The sequence below is a fragment of the Notamacropus eugenii genome, chromosome 4 (genome assembly GCF_028372415.1).
Source record: "Notamacropus eugenii isolate mMacEug1 chromosome 4, mMacEug1.pri_v2, whole genome shotgun sequence".
Lineage (NCBI taxonomy): Eukaryota > Metazoa > Chordata > Mammalia > Diprotodontia > Macropodidae > Notamacropus > Notamacropus eugenii.
Window position 1 is genome coordinate 15,508,468 of NC_092875.1, and position 16,553 is coordinate 15,525,020.

The 16,553-nt window shown below is 50.7% G+C and overlaps 1 protein-coding gene across 13 annotated transcripts in view; it reads right to left on the reverse strand.

Annotated features, from left to right (window-relative positions):
• The window catches only part of MTMR3 (myotubularin related protein 3), a 200,919-nt gene that overhangs the window by 2,255 nt on the left and 182,111 nt on the right, over nucleotides 1-16,553 (reverse strand). For 9 of the 13 annotated variants that reach the window (XM_072599995.1, XM_072599990.1, XM_072599984.1 and 6 more), the window contains 8 exons: nucleotides 15,362-15,557; nucleotides 14,110-14,295; nucleotides 12,357-12,527; nucleotides 6,935-7,080; nucleotides 4,864-6,190; nucleotides 3,683-3,793; nucleotides 3,167-3,255; nucleotides 1,627-1,653 (listed from right to left, as the gene is read on the reverse strand). In XM_072599995.1, coding sequence (XP_072456096.1) covers nucleotides 1,627-1,653; nucleotides 3,167-3,255; nucleotides 3,683-3,793; nucleotides 4,864-6,190; nucleotides 6,935-7,080; nucleotides 12,357-12,527; nucleotides 14,110-14,295; nucleotides 15,362-15,557 — 2,253 coding nt within the window. The remainder of the gene's footprint in view (nucleotides 1-1,626; nucleotides 1,654-3,166; nucleotides 3,256-3,682; nucleotides 3,794-4,863; nucleotides 6,191-6,934; nucleotides 7,081-12,356; nucleotides 12,528-14,109; nucleotides 14,296-15,361; nucleotides 15,558-16,553) is intronic. The other 4 variants (XM_072599992.1, XM_072599994.1, XM_072599996.1 and 1 more) reach the window with 3 other exon arrangements.

Sequence of the window (16,553 nt, forward strand, 5' to 3'; positions counted from 1 at the left end):
GTCAGGACTGTGACCAGAGCCAGAGTCAGCAGCCCTGAGGCCATCACTGCCTCGATAGGGGGAACACGGGCGAACACACACGTGGGCACACACACGCACACACATTTTTGCCCCTATTTTTTTTTTTTGCCCCTAAGGCAAACCAAAGTTGAGTGGAACAGCCTCACTCCAATCCCTGTGGGCTGAAGAGGGCAGTAATTGGGAGGCATTTGGAATCATGCAAAGCCACAGGATGAGCAGCCATGTGCTGCATGCTCAGAGTGTGAGGGGGGGATGCAAAAAGACACGGAATGGCTAGAGGATCCCCACCCTCCTCCCCAATAATTAGGTGTCAGTTGGCTGAGGGGCTCAGAGCTCATGCACCTCTGGTGAAACACAGGGTTCAGACAACTTCGGAGTGTGCCCAGGACTTCTCTCCTCTTTCACACATGCCTCAGGCAGCAGCCCAAGGGCGGGGGGGGGGGGGGGGAGGGGCTCCTGAGCCTTTCTGGAAATGCTCACCCCCTTCCTCTCTGCCTCTCATGAGCCCTGAAATGAAGGGCTCAGGAATTCCCAACTATCTGCTCATTGGCCAAGTCTCTATCTGTCTCTGGGCCTCGATTCCCTCCCCTGTGAAATAAGGGGGTCAGACTTACTCTCTGGGCTCCCCTTTCAGCCTTATGACTGAGGTCAGTCCCAACGAGCCCAGACAACAGAGGTACTGTCACAGAAGACGCCTATCCTGAGCTAGTTTTCAGGAGCCAAAAGGTAGCCAAGAGAGGGCTGATCTCTCCCTATAAGGGAAGGCTCGCTTCCCTTTACCCTTTTCGGTTACATACTCTGGTGGGCAAATGCTGTCTGATGAGCAGTTCTTCCTACAGACCAGGAAGGTCAGTGAAGGGAAGGTATGTAGTCTGAGGGTGGGGGAAGACACACCAGGACAAATAAAAGAATACAGAGGAGGGAAGGAGGGCATGCCGTTCTCTGGAAGGGAGTGGCTGTTCTAGAACTCCGCAAGAGCTGCTGCCGACCTCAGCTAGCATGTTCTGCAGAAAGAGCCTGAACCTATTGCTACAGTCTTCTGCATTCTTCTGTAGATTCAAGAGCCTGTATTAGATTTGCTGGATCTCATCAGAGATCCAACAGAAACTGGAGTTGCCCCCTTGGGGTTTTACTCTCCCTGTCAGCTAAGTGAGTAAATGCGCTCTTGGTGAATGCAGTGGAGCCTGGCCTGGTCTCATGGCCCCCTCACAAGGCAGCTGCTGAGGCACAATGACTCTGTGTGACTTGGCAAGTCTTGCAGTGTAGATGGCTGCCAGTGCCTACGGGGTTACCCTTTAGGCTGCCAAGGCCTTGACAAAGCGAGCCAGGAAATGCTCTTCCCTGATCAGAGATGTCACGGACTGACCTGTAAAGTGAATTACACAGCAACAGCCCGACTGAATCCTAAGTGCCATTCTCCTGAGAAAGGGACGTGCTCTGGTTTTCCTCCAATTCTGCACCTGCTGGCCTAAACTACCCCAATCCCCGGGCTCACGTCTTGGTGAGTGGAGAGAGAGAGAAAGAGGGAGAATCGAAAAAGAGTTAGTTTGGAGAAGTTATCAGAGAAATGCAAGACATCACAGACAGGCTGTTGTAAATGCTCACCACATTGGATCAACACGGTCAGTGTCCCTGCAAGGAGGGGAGAAACAGCTCAATGGGGATGCTGCTGAAAGCCCCAGAGAAGGGGGTGCTTGGGGCTAATGAGACGTGGAGCTCTGCGGCCACAGGCTTCCAGAGCCAGCTCTGCTCCTGCACGGAAGCCAATCTCTGCTGCTCATGGAATTTTCCCAGCCTCTGACCACTTTGGTCACCTTTAGGGGCTCAGCGGCTTTTCCCAATCTTTTTGGATTATTCCAGTCAACCTGCTCAAGCCAATCACAGACCGACTTGGTCACTAGCTCCGTAAAGGATGGTAATCCTAAGAAAGAAATTTTCAGCTCCTGAGAGTCTCTCCCCTCTCTGGCTCAGAGCTAGCTGGCCAAGCTGAGTGGGCAGGAGCAGAAGCAGGCAGGGGCAAGAAGAAATCCTGAGGGGTCGTGTGGGGTGCGGTGAGAAGAGGCCTGAACTGGTGGTAGGAGACCTGGGCTCTTGGCTCTGCCTCAAAATGGCCATCTGACTTCAGCCTTTGGGGGCTAAGGATTCTCCTTCCATCCTAGAGGGTCCCACCCACCCCTAATGCTCTAGATGCACATGTCCTGCTCCCCTCTGACATTCCATGTTTTGCATGGAATTTTATAAAAAGTGGGCCCTCAAAGAGTAATATCTGCTGACTAAGGAGCCTTCGCCCCCTATCATTTCACGTTCTAAATTCCTTCCAGTTTTTACTAGACATTATTGATGTTCTAAGGGAGCATCCAGATTTCACTCCTCTGTACCTAGAATCAGAGGACAGAGAATCCATGTGGTGGCACAGGTCCCCCGGGGGGAGGGGAGGGGAAGGCGTGTCCTGAGGTTGCAGGGAGAAAGCTTAGCCTCATCTCTTCTCTATGAGATGCTTTCATCATTTTAATGTGTTCAGGAAGGGAAAGAAAAACAAAAAGCAACAGCTGAGTAATCGAAAAGACAGAGGGGAAGGCGTGTCCTGAGGTTGCAGGGAGAAAGCTTAGCCTCATCTCTTCTCTATGAGATGCTTTCATCATTTTAATGTGTTCAGGAAGGGAAAGAAAAACAAAAAGCAACAGCTGAGTAATCGAAAAGACAGAGGCAAAGAACAGGAGCGCACAACCACCTCAGAAGGCCAGAAACTTGACAAAGCTACAATCTGTCCTGGAGGAAAAGGCCCAGAATCCAGCAGGGGGCAGGGAAGGAAATCCTGCACAGGATCCTGGGGCCTCCACACAAGGAAGGGCTGCAGAAGTACAAAGGAGGAAAGGATTTTATACTAGGAAGCAGGATGAGAAGGAAGATGGATGGTGGTTCTCATTCTTTTCATGTGGTAAGAAAACAAAGAGGGTCATCGCATGACTTTTCAATTCACAGAAGTTGGTGTGACCAAGGTGGGGCACACACACAGTGCATGATCCCAGGATCACTGAAGCAGAGGTTCTGAGTGGGTGCAGGGGCCACTCTGCCAAAACCAGCCAGGGCATGCCAAAGGGGCATGGGCACCTGAGGCGGCCCAGGGCAGGGTGGCAGTGGTTACCTGCAATGGTGCTTCCTGCTGGCAAGCCAGAAGGCACTGTCGCAGCCATAGCAGTGAGCAGCCAGGTGGTCAGGGAGCCAGCGGGTCATCTGTTGGACAAAGACAGAGCCAGGTTAGTCAGGGGAATGCAGGCCTTTGGCCTGAGAGGGCCAAGCCAAGGCAGAGGAGAGTAAGGGTTGATGCTGGCTCCTTCGGCTCCGACGTGAGAGATTCGGAGTTGTCAATAAAGGAAAGGCGTCCAAACCATCTCCACCAAATTCCCATCAGAGAAAAGAAGTAGCCAAGAGCTCCCCGGTTCCCTACTCCAGCCTGGGGCCCGAGTAGCCCATGACAATGAGTGCCTGGCGTGTGGGTGTTTCCTGCTGGTTTTCAGAGAGCGTGTGGAGCTAGAGAGCTGGCAGGTGAAGGCACAGAGCCGCGGTGCCGTGCTGTGCCAGGGGGTCCTGCCCTAGTGGAAGGGGGCTGGGGAGATCACAAACAGCTCGACGGTTAGCAGCACAGGGAGTGAGTCTGTACCTCTGTGTCCTGTTTATCCACCTGCTCCCAGCTGGCTTCAGAGAAAATCTCTGTGCTGCAGCAAGACAAGCAGCTCTGATCCACATTGCTTTCCGAGTCGGGAATTGAGGTCTGTTGGCAAACAAACACAGCTGAACAGAACGAACCGGTCCCTCCTCCCCAGGGAACAAGGAAGGTGCAGGGTCAATGAGGGGACTGGGGGCCAAGAGGCACTTGCTTTGGGGGCTGCTGACCTCGGGAAGCACCAGTTAAATGGTGTGTGGGTCACCACCCTGCCACTGCCTTAGAGAAGGAGGAGGGGGTTCAGGATAGCTAAGTGTTAAGTGAGCTTTGCTTTGGGGCTGCAGGAACACTGAATGAGCGTGATCTCCCTTGGGATGGTGGAGGTGGAATGGGAAGGAAGGGCAGAGCTGTGTTCACGGGGGGATGAGTCTCTGGGCAGGCTAGAGCTGTAGCCATAGCCAAAGCATCCAGGCCTAGATAAAACCGAGTGCTTCGTGCCTGACCTCCTTTCTCTGAGGGATCCTTGGGAAAATGAGAACCCATCACCACGACACAAAGACTGAAAAGTCACTTTCACTTGGAAATGTTGGACAAACCCGCCTTTAATGAATGCACGCTTACAATCCCAGAGCCAGGCCCGCATGTTTACCAGAGGCAGTGCAAGGCAGGGTGCTCTGGCTCCTCCCTCATCGGTGACCCAGCCTGACCACCTGGGCAGGGGACAGTGAGTCCATGGAATGAATGCTAAGTTGAGAAGGCCTTCCTCCTTGGCAAGAGTATCTGGTGCTAACCCCATAAACTACATTTTTCTCCACGAGCGCCAGTCCTTCTGAGTGAGCACAGTCTTGCCTCAGGCGACATCTGCACATGCAATGACTCTGGCTGTCCTCACGCCCCATGCAAAGAACACCCACTCCCAGAGATGCAAACAAGATGGAGCACGACAAGCCGATGGACGGCCGTGACTGTGATGGCCCTGCCACAGGCCAGCTCGGGGCCTCTATGGCCCTTGCTCCTTCGTGGCCTTCCCCTCAAAACCTGCTTTGGGGAGAGCCCTTTCAGGAAACAAGCTGCTGCAGTGGCTCCTCACCAATCCCCTGCCTCTGAGCAGGAGAGGCCCTGGGGCCAGAGCCCAGTCTCTGCAGGCGGCGGCGCCTGATGAGGCCCAGCATACTCACCACTTCATCTCCAAAGTCCCCATTGAAGCGCAGGGAACTGTTCAGGTACTGACTCTCCAGGCGGCTTCGCAGCTCCTGCACCTGCTTCTTTAAGGTCTCCACTTCCTGCTGGTGGCCCGTTTCAATCTGGCGCAAGCGCTGCTGGATGGCATCCGTGTAGACAGGCATGCCATCGTCGTCCAGGTGACTGCGAGCTGGCTGGTCTGGACTGCCCGCTGCCAGCTGCCTGGCTGGCTGGCCCTGCAGCCACTTGGGGTGTGTGCTCCGCAAAGTGAGCTGGGCAGAGCTGCCGCTTGTGGCAGACACCCGTCGGGTCCAGGGCCCTTTGAGCCTACCACGCCCTCCATCCAGACAGTGTCCATTTGGGGCAGGGTATCTCTGGGGCACTGTCAGCCCCCCGGGCTTCTCTGTGGCCTTGTTTTCCATCTCCAGGTCTCCATTACAGATAATCTCCTCTTTACATTCAGCTAAGGGCAAGGCACAGGAAGAAGGCATTGGGCTGTGTGAAGTCCTGGGCACTTTTGATCCTGCCCTGGTTCTGTCTGCCACGTGTTCCCCATCAGCTCGAGGAAGCTCATCATCCCCACTGTCCAGGACGCGAGGTCTGTGACCAGGACCTTGGGGGAGCTGCTCTGCTTTGGCCTCCCCTTCTGCTAATGTTTCCACAGAACTTTCCACAGTTGATGTTCTTACTCCCAGTGGGACTGCTGGGGGAAAGGAGGTGCTGTAGGGAATCTCAGGGTGCAGTGGGGTTTGTTGGCTGTCTGTATTCACACTGCTATCCCCAGGCCCATCCTGCAGGCTGGCCCTCTTAGGGGGCTCAGGACTGTGGCTCAGCAGAGCCCCGGGCTCATCAGGGTGCCCAGGGAAACCTGCCAAGAGTGGATGTGTGCTGTTTCCTGGAGAAGTCATCAGAGATGTCAGGGCCATCTCTGGCTTTGTGTAGAGCTCTGTGTCTTCCCGCCGGCCCTTCTTATCCAAGAGAGCCTCCTCTCTGGTCTCTCCGCCCTCGGTGTTGCTCCTGGGCGGGGCTTCCTCCAGGCCCCCTTCCTCTTTAGTGGCCTCCTGCAGGATGTTTTCCATTTGCCCTTCTGCTACACCAGCAGCAACTGAGAGTTCGGCTCCTCCCAAGGCCTTGGCCTGTCTGCCCAAAGTGTCCCCATCACAGGGCTCCTCCCCCGGGCCACCCAGGCTGCTCAGTTCTAAGGAGCGCCGATGTTCCTGCCACCTCTCGTTGAGGCTTGGGTCGCTGCTACGCCGGCTGGTAGGGGGCACGCTGCTGTCGCAGACTGTGGTCAGGTTATCAAATGACCGTGTCTTTGGTAGCCTAGGAAGGGAGAGTGAGTGGAAATTAGAAGTTCTAAGGTCATGAAGGGGCAAGTGTGTCTGATGATTGCTACTATACCCCTGAGCCCATTCCAGCAGCACCAGATGTCACCTGGATGGCAGGATGAGTGCCTGGGCCCTCAAGGTGCCATGTCATGGGCACAGCTCCTCTGGCGGGCTCTAGGATGCAGATATTTTCACCTACCCCCCATCCTTAAGTGTGCAATGGTGATGGGTCAGTGGGAAAGGAAAGCAGGAGTGTGGGCTCAGAAAGAAGTCTGGACAGAGAACACTCCGCATCTGTGAGGAGGTCTAAATGAACTTGAGACCATTCCCTTGGGTACCCAAGATAAACTTCTGAGCTTCAAATACCACATCTGCCTTTCAAACCTGAACAGAATAAACTGAGCAAAAGGCAGCATGTGTGTGTGCACGTGTGCATGTGTGTTTGTGTACATTACTGACTTGTAGCAAGAGTCATTCAGTAATCAGCTGGCCATACAACACTACAAGGACTGAAAACCCCTAAGGGAGTGAGACAGCCAGACACAATTTTGTTTAAATTGTTTCACAATGAATCTGAAAATTGTCTTGGCATTTCTGCAGTACTGTGATAGCTGAGGATGTTTTCAGGCCCCCCAAAAGCCACAGATGTCCTAAATCATCCCAACCCCCTTCTCTCTCCATTCACAGCCACATCGATACTCTGGTCTGACAGCCCTGACTTCCAGGGCAAATGGCTCACCTACTGAGAGGCTGATCTTCAGGACTGGCACCAGGAACCGGGTATGGAGCACAGGTATCATCGGCAGGTGTGGAAGGTGAGGGACACGGGAGGTATACAGCACTCCAGAGCATTAGGTTCCGCACATGGCACACTGGATACAGCACCTGAGAGGGAACAGTAGGAGCATGTGCTGATCAGACTTGCTAGCATGCTGACGTTCTGCAGAAAAGTCCAAATGAGGCTGGAACATACTTTAAAATCAATAAAATGGAAGAAACTTCCATCAGAAGGCAATTGATTGGAATAGAGAGAACACTAGACTTGGGAGGAATGAGACTCATTTCACTTCCTGGCTCAGGCACTATTAGCAATGGACACTGGGAAAATCTGTCTTCTTTGAAACTACAGACTGAGAACAAACCTTTATGATAATTTTCTCTGATTAAGATCTCCTTTTCAAGATATATATGGAACTGAATCATTAAAAATTAGAAAAATGCAAATTAAAACAACTCTGAGGTGCCACCTCACACTTATCAGACTGGCTAATATGACAGAAGAGGAAAATGAAAAATGACAGAGAGGATGTGGAAAAACTGGGACACGGATGCATTGCTGGTAGAGTTGTGAACTGATCCAACCATTCTGGAGAGCAATTTGGTACTAGGCCCAAAGGGTCATAAAGTTGCACTACCCTTTTACCCCACAATGACCTCTACTAGGGAGGTCTGTATCCCAAAGAGATCCAAGAAAGGAAAGGACCTATTTGTACAAAAATATTTTTAGCAGCTCTTTTTAAGTGGAAATTAAGAGGGTGCCCATCCATTGGGGAATGGCTGAACACATGACTGTGATGGAATTATTGTGCTATAAGAAATAACGGGCAGGATACTCTCAAAAAATCCTGGGAAGACTTAATGAACTGATGCAAAGTGAAGTGAGCAGAATCCAGAGAACACTGCACAGTCACAGCAATCCTGTGCCACATTTAGCTACTCTAATTAAGACACTGATCCAAGAAAATTCCAAAAGAACCAAGAAGAAAAATGTCTTCCATTTCCAGAAAGAACATTGATGGATTCTGAAGCAGAGTTTTCTTTCACTCTCTTTTTCTTGCTTTTTTTCTTTTCTCAACACGGCTAATCTGGAAATATGTTTCGTGCATTTTGAATGGGTAGGAGAGGGAGAATTTGGAAATGAAAATAAAATTTTATAAAAAGATAAATGCATAAAATGAAATATGTATGATTACAGAAAAAAATACTTAACATACAGATTCAAATTTACAAAAATCAAGAGCCATTACCCAATTGCTAAGTGATCAGAGGACATGAATAGGTACTTTCAAACAAAGAAATCAAAGCTACTAATAGCCCTATGAAAAAATTCTCCAAATTGCTAATACTTACAGAAATGCAAAATAAATCAACTCAGAGATTCCATCCTACACTCATCAGATCGGCAAAGATAACAAAAAAGGAAAATCACAATTATAGGAGACGTTGTGGGCAAACAGGAACGTTAAAACACATTAGTGGAGTCGTATAACAGTATTAGTTGTTTTGGAAAGTGGATCTATGCCTCCAAAGTCACAGCCCAGCAACATTATTCCTAGGCCTATATCCCAAAGGTGTATGTGAATGGGGGAGAATAAACATTTAGTAAGCACCTGCTGTGCGCCAAGCCCGGGGCTCAGGGCCTTACAGTTATTATCACATCTACTCCTCACACCTACACTCTGAAGTAGGTGCAATTAGTACCCTATTTTAAATTTAAGGAAATTGAGGCAAACAGGTTAAGTGACTTGCCCAGTGTCACATAGCTACTAAGTGGCTGAGGCTGGATTTGAACTCATGTCTTCAGGTCACTAGAAATGACAAAAGGGGCAGTTTCAGAGAAACCTTGGGAGATCTGCATGAACTGCTGAGAGTGAAGTGAGGAACAGAAGGAGGAGAACAATTCGGACATGAACAATAACACTGCAAAGGCAAAGGGGATAAATGGTGAAAGACTCGGATTGATGCACTGATCAACTACGACTGCAGAGGAGCCGACATGGCCAGTGCTTGACTATAGATATTTGTTACAAGTCTTTTGCTTTTTTGCTTTTTAAAAATAAAAGGATACTTCTCCCTTTCTGGGAAAGTAAGAGGAGGGTTAGCTCTGAGATCCCTCCCAGTTCTGATTCCTACCCATTCTAGCCCATGTTGTTTCTTGACCACACAAATCAAGCTGAAATACCAGCTCCAGGCCTACTGTCCTTTGCTCAGCCAAGTCTCCCAAGGCCAGAGTGGAAGCCATCTGGATGGCCCTGTGCCACTGCGAGGTCTCACAAGGATAAGAAAATGTGATGCATTCAGATGGTCTGTTTATCCTTTATTACTTCACAAGTCATCTGTATTGGACAACACATCTGTGTCACTGACTTGATCTACAAATTTATGTTATGTGGCCTCAACTGAGCCCTCCCTGCTGTTTGGCAATCCCTGCCTTAACACCTCACTCTCCTGCTCTCCATAGTGGCTCTTACAGCCCTTTTCAATCTTCCTCCAATCTGTGACACTCCCCCACCCCCCTTCTCTCAACCGAAAACCTTGAGAAACTCAAAAAATGAAGCCATATGCCATCAACTTCCTCTCCTCTCCACCCAGAAACCTTGTCCCATGTCTCCTCCTTCACCGGTGTCTACCATAAAGAGGTAGCTTTACTCCTTACCAAGGCTAACCTTTCCTCCTGCTTAAGTGATTCCAATTCATTCCCTCTCCTTCAATAGACGGTTCCCTCTGTCATCCCAACTCTCTCTTATTTTCAATCTCTCCCTCTCCACTAGTTCCAGCCCTACCGACTACAAACATGTCCAGGTCTCTCCTATCTTAAAAAACCCTCACTCGACCCTTTCATCTCTTCTATCTCTTCTATGCTTAGTAGCTACTCCACAAAGAGGCCATCTACAATAGATGCCTCCACCTTCTGTTCCATTCTTGGCCCTCTTACAATCCAACTTCCAACCTCATCACTCCACAAAACTGCCCTCCCCAAAGGCACCAAGGACCTCTGAGGTCCCATGTCCAGCGGCCTTTCCTCCGTCCTCATTCTCCTTGACCTCTCTTTAGCCCTGACATGGCTGATCAGTCTCTTCTCCTTGATGATCTCTTCAGACTTTTGGAATACCTTTTTCTCTCTGTCTCCTGGTTCTCCTTCTACCTCTCTGACCTCTTTCTCTCCCCCTCCTCCTCCACATCACCCAGGGTCTCATCCTGGGTCCTCTTCTCACCCTCTACCACTTCACTGGGTGATCTCATCAGTTACCATCTTTATGCTGGGGCAGCTAGGTGGTGCAGTGGATGGAGCACCAGTGCAGGAGTCAGGAGGACCCGAGTTCAAATCTCACCTCAGACACTTGACACTCACTAGCTGTATGACCTTGGCCAAGTCACTTAACCCAAACTGCCTCATCCTGGGTCATCTCCAGTCATCCTGATGACTATCTGGTCTCTGGATTCAGATGGCTCTGGAGGAGAAGTGAGGCCGGTGACCTGCACAGCCCTCCCTCACTCAGAACAAAGTCAGGTGCAAGTCATGTCACCATTTCTCTGATGGCATGGTCTTCTCTGGCAACAAAGGACAAATACACACATCTTTATGCTGATGATTCTCCAATCTGCCTATCCTGTCCTAACCTCTGCCTTTCAGACATCTTGAGTTAGATGTTCAGTAGACATCTTAAATCCAACATGTCCAAAACAGATCTTTCCCCCTCTACCCTCCCCATTCCCACCTTCCCTCCTGCATTGCTCAGTATTTCTTACCCCCCAAATCCACGCTGTGGTCAAGGCCTGCAGCATCTCTTGAATCTGCCCCCTTCTCTCTTCTGACACCACCCCCCACCCCAGTGCTGCCCTTTTGCTCCTCACTCCCAGACCACTGCCATAGCCATCGTTTGTTCGGCCGCAAGTGATTTTCCTAAAGTGCAGGTGCCTGGCATCACTCCCTTCCTCAGTGACCTCCAGTGGCTTCCTGTTGCTTTCAGGACTAAATCCACACTTATCTATTAGCTCTAGGCATTTTCCCTGGCCGTCCCCCATGCCTGGAGTACACTGTTCCTCATCTCCGCCTACTGGCTTCCATGGCTTCCTGAATGTGCACCAACTACGTCATCTCCCACAGGAGAGGTGTTTGCATGTTGTCTCTCTCCTTAGAGTATAGTGAGCTCTTTGGGGCAGGGCCCGTCTTTCGCCTCTTTGTCTCCCTAGCACACAGCAGGAGCTTAATCAATGTTTACCAACTGGGCACAAACTTGACTACATAAGAAAGGGAGGTGTCTGTTCTACCATGACTGTCATTCCCCTTGGCACACAAGCCGGTCTTCCACATGACTTCACAAAATGAAGCAAAGTCTGTTTTACAGGATTCCTTAAATGAATCTCGGTGAAAGGAGGCCCTTTCCTCTGGTCCTCTCCCAGTAGGCCCCATGAAAGCAGGAAGGGGGTGGAAGTGGCAGGGACAGCTGGCTCCAATCTATATTGTGATGGCTGGGATCTAGCAATGCGCATGTTCATGAGCCAACAAAGCCAGCCAGCTCGTCTGAGGAGCCTTCTGGATGCTGCCTCCGAGATGAAAAAGCCCTCTGAGAAAGGGAACAGCAGAGCTTAATATCCACAGTACTGGACACCCTTTCAAGAGGGTTATTACTTTTGAGGTGAAGGGAGGAGCAGAGCAAGAAAGGTCACCTTCATGATCTTTTCAACACATGAGCCCAGAAGCTCAATCTCTCTTTCTTGGCATTTGCTCACACACACATACAGAGACACAGTCCCCTACACACACAGGATACAGCTACCCCACCTCTATTCCCAATCAGCTGTTAATTTCTGCTGTTCATTTCAAAGATACAAATAGATCACTGCAGTAACTATAATAACCTGCACCCAGGGAAGGCCACACCAGGCTGGAAGGCAGCCCTATCCTGTGTGCGATGTGACAGCAAATGCAGCAATGGGAGGGCATAGGGTCAAAAAGACAAGGCAGAGCTCAAGAGCAGAAGGAGACCTCCAGAAAGATCCAGATGCAGCCTCAGGCAAAGGTAGGGCAGTGAAGCACTCTGACCCCAACAGCACAGTCCAGGGGCCACGCTCTAGGCTCTAAAGGGGAGACCCACAATGGGCCTCCCTTTTCACATCAATACTCTAAGGATAAAAACACTCACTCTGCCTACTTTGGAGAACTTTATAAAGTGTTAGAGACTCTACAAACATGGCTATTGCTAGGTAGGGGATTCTGCTGGTAGCCTGGGTCTTTTCAGGAAACAGGCTCTAGATGGAGAGAAGGGGACCGAGGAGGAGGCCCTGGAGCCCCACATTTCTTCTGGCTGGTCCTGGCCCCCACCCCCAGCCCTGAGCTCTCCCTGTGAGTTTCCAGGGGAAGGCTGAGACATACGCACAGTTTCTGACTGAGAAGAATAGAGCAGGTTCTTGAAGGCCTTGTTGGCTGCCCGAAGCAGAGACCAGACAGAGCAGGTCCGTTCCTGAGTGTGTTTTTCTCCTCTCTCCTTCGCATTGTTGCACAGGAATGTTCCAAAGAGGCAAGAGTAGGTGTGTTGTACCAACTTGACCTGGAGAAGGCCAACACAGCAATATCAGAAGGGTGAAGGCTGGCCACTGAGCTTCGTCAGCCCTTACCCTGACCCAAAGCATCCCCAGGGACCAACTTACCCTCCCCTCCTGTGAGAGTGGGCCTGGTGAGAGGAGCCCAACAGGCCTCTGCAGAAAGCTAATCCCCAAAGACTGCCCTAATCTTCAAACCAAAATCGCAGACCCAAAGATACCACAAAGAGATAAGAGAGTTATTTCTTAACCGAATGGGAAGGTCCTCTTTGCTCAGAATCTCACAACAGGGAAAGTGACCTCCTCCTCCTCCTCCTCCAGCAAGACCAAAAATCAATCAGGAACCTCTTGCTATGTGAACCTTCAACAGCCTCAGGGCCATGAGACAGGAGGCCTGCCTGGAGTGCCAGAGAAAACACACCAAACCATGACATCCTAGGGGTGTTCACTGAAGCTTTTCTCTAACTTTCCTAACTTCTAATAAAAATCACAGACATTAGAACTGAAGGGGATCTCCAGGCCCCTGTCCAAATGCTACCTGACTTTCTATCTGCCTCCCCCCACCCCAAACAGAAAAATGCTCTATGAGGAAGGAGTGTCAGCATGGGGGGTCAGATGGCTGAGGCTCCCAGTGAGAAAGCTACTTAAGACAACCTCCAGTGAGTGAGTGCTGGCAAACAGGGGGCCATCATGCCTCCTCCACTTTGGGGCAAATGGGAAATCCCATCTCCAATAGTGTCAGGCAACCACACACAACAAAGCCCAGACTCTGTGACAACAGAAGGTAGGTACAGTTAAGAGAATGAATAATGCTAAATACTCATATGACCTGAAGGTTAGCAAGGCGCCTGGCATGCATACACACATCCCTTCTGTTCTGGACTAGTGATGTCAGCGATCTCCCTAGGCAGAGGCCGACCTGTCCTGTCCTGACCTGCTCCTGATGATGACACAGACCACTTGGGAGGACTTAGCAGCATCTATCTGAGGCAGAACTCAGACAGCCAGGCCTTCCTGACTCTTTACTCCACCAAGGCACCTCATTTCACTCACACACACACACACACACACACACACACACACACACACACACACACACACACACACACACACACACACACACACACACACACACACAACCTACAGGCACATTTAATCACATGTACAATGGGGTGGTGGTGATATGAGTCCATATACATTTTTGTTCCATCTTCTAACATCTCTGCAGGCTGGTTACCAAAGCTATCATTATCCTCCTTCTACAGATAAGGAAAACGACACCCAGTGAACCTGGGTGACTTGCACCAGGCAAGCACCTTGAAGCATGCTTCTGTCACAAGAGTAGGCTGAAGTCCAAGTGGAGAAAGAGCACTCCATGTCCTTCCACTGTACCTTCGCACGGCCATTCCTGTTGGTCTTCTGGTCAGTGTCAAAGGTCACACGGCCAATTTCCCTTTGTACCTGTTCCCCACCCACGCTGGTGAACCTCCCCCCAAGTGGCAGCAATATTTAACAAGAGAAAAAAAAGAGCCTCCTCCCCCCCAGTTTTCAAGCTTGTAGTCCCACCTAATCAGAGAGCCCCAGACTCACAAGGAATGCTTCATTGAACTCAAAAGAGCAAGGGAACTGCCTCTGGAGCTGGTGGACACAGTCCAGCCACTGCAGAAACACAGGACAACGTTCGTTCAGATCATCTGAGTTTTCCCCATGGCCACAGCGATCAGCAAACTTATGGCCAAAATCAAGCCATTCCATCTCCACGAGCACCTGGAAGCCCTAGGAGGGGAGAGAAGCAGATCTGGTCACTTGTGTGTTACCTGCTGGCTGGGCACTACCACCTGGTTAGGGTAAGCCCCATCTTGAGAGTCACTAGATGGGGCCCCTGGATTTATCTGTCCTGGCAGTCCAGCTCTTGTTAGCCCAAATTTCTTGGCTACTTCCTCTAATTGTGTCCAGTAATGCAAACAATATTCATGGAGTCGCAGTGCCCTGGAAACATGACATTTTGCTGGAGTGATTCTCCCCTTTCCCAGGTAGGCCAGGTACCCACAGAAAACAGGCCCTGACACCCTCTAGCTCTTTGATTTGGGGAGAGCACAGGGAACTGCTGATACCACCACAAAACCTTGTATGGGACAAAACCAAATGAGGATGAACAGGGAAATACAGCTATCAATCTCCAGAGTAAGTCACTGCCATTCTTTCAATTCATCCGGTGCCCAGAAGGTTCAAGGCCCCACAGCAGGAGAAACAAAGACAAATAAGCAGGGAGGCATACAGATAACTAATAATGATGAGACTCTAGAAAGGGAGAACAATGTACTCCGTAATCAGAGGAGGGAGAGATCACCTCTACCTGAGGAGGCCAGGGAAAGCTTCATGGGAGAAGCAGCACTAAAGCTGGGCTGTAAAGAATGAGGAAAATGCCATGCCCAGATGGGAGATGCCAGCAGAGAATGGCTTATACAAAAGCAGAGAGGTGAAGGACAAGTGTTCTAGCTTAGCTGCAGTGCAGCTATGGGAAACAGGGGAGTTGGTATGAGGTAATGCTGAAAGCAGAGGGCCCAGAATGCCAGAAAAAGGCACAAAGACTTTATCCAACAGGCAATGGAGAGCTCCTAAATCAAGGGCGGGGAACCTGCAGCCTAAAGGCCACATGTGGCCCTCAAAGGTAGCCCTTTGACTGAATCCAAACTTCCCAGAACAAATCCCCTTCATAAAAGGACTGGTTCTGTAAAACTTGGACTCAGTTAAATGGAGGTCAAGACAGCAACCACTGAAGGCTTCCCCCTCCAAGAACTGACCCCCACCTCGGACAACAAACCTGCCTCTCCATACACACCTCTATGGTTCGGTAGTAGGGATCAAGCAAGAGCTTGGAAAGTGCCACAATCTGGGGGGTCCGATCCCAGCCGTCGGAGCAGTGCACCAACACTGGCCGTTGATCACGGTCCACGGCATGGACAACCAGTAGGGCCGACTTCAGCAGCACCGAAAGGTGCTGTAGCCACTTGGTACTTTCGAGAGCAGAAAGCCAACTAAAGAGAGAGACAGATCTGTGATGGCACAGGAGAACTCGAGCCTGTCTGTTCCCTGCAAGAGGCTTTACGAACACGGCAAATTAAAGAGCAAATATAAATTATTTCATCCCTTGAAATCTTAAACAAGCTAACAAGAAACTCCAGTATCACCCATGTCGGGGCGCTAGTTTGCCCCCCACACACTAAGAGGAGGTCAGGAAGAGTCATAATAATGCTGAGGGGCCTGAAACATCACTCTTACAGCTGGAGCCCTCCAGGAGACTCAGCGAGGACAGAAGGCCAGGCCTGAGTGAGAGGTTCACTGTCTGAGAAGGCCATCAGCCTCAGAGCCCACACTGAAACCCAGCACAGCTTGTGGCCTGGCCTTTAAGCACTGTCTGCAGGACTGGGGACACCCGAGCAGCACCTATGGTTCAGCTCTCCCACCCCAAGTGCTGCCATCCTAGTAATGCAGTATCCCAGTGCCAACTTCCTCTGGACATTCTGGCTTGCTCTGGAGCTAATTAGCTCCCTGGCAGACATCATCATCACCTGTTTCAACAAATGAAGGCAGACATGAGGGCAGTCTGTGCACGGATGGGTTCAGCAAATTGTGCTTGGCCCCTATGGGCAGAATTGCAAGAAGCACCCTGGCATTGTGGAGAAAGCCCTCAGCAGGTGAGGAGAGCTGGGTAGACAGCCTGGCTCCTCCCTAGTGACCTTGTATAGGACAAAAGCTTTGGGAACCCCCAAGAGCTCTCATCATCGGAGCTGCCCAGACTTCACAGGCAGTGATATGGTAGCAGAAGGCAGGCCTGGGAAGGAGGTGGGGGGACTCCTGGGCCAGCCCTGACACATTCTGTAGGGCTGGCCTGGAGGATATCACAAGGCTGCTTTTAGGACAGCGGCTGAAGAGCCTAAAGGTTCCCCAAGATGGCTGCGATGGAGAGAAAAGCAGCCCGGAGTAGGCTGTGTGTCTGTCACTGAGAGAGGGGCTGAGAGGCTGCAGACACC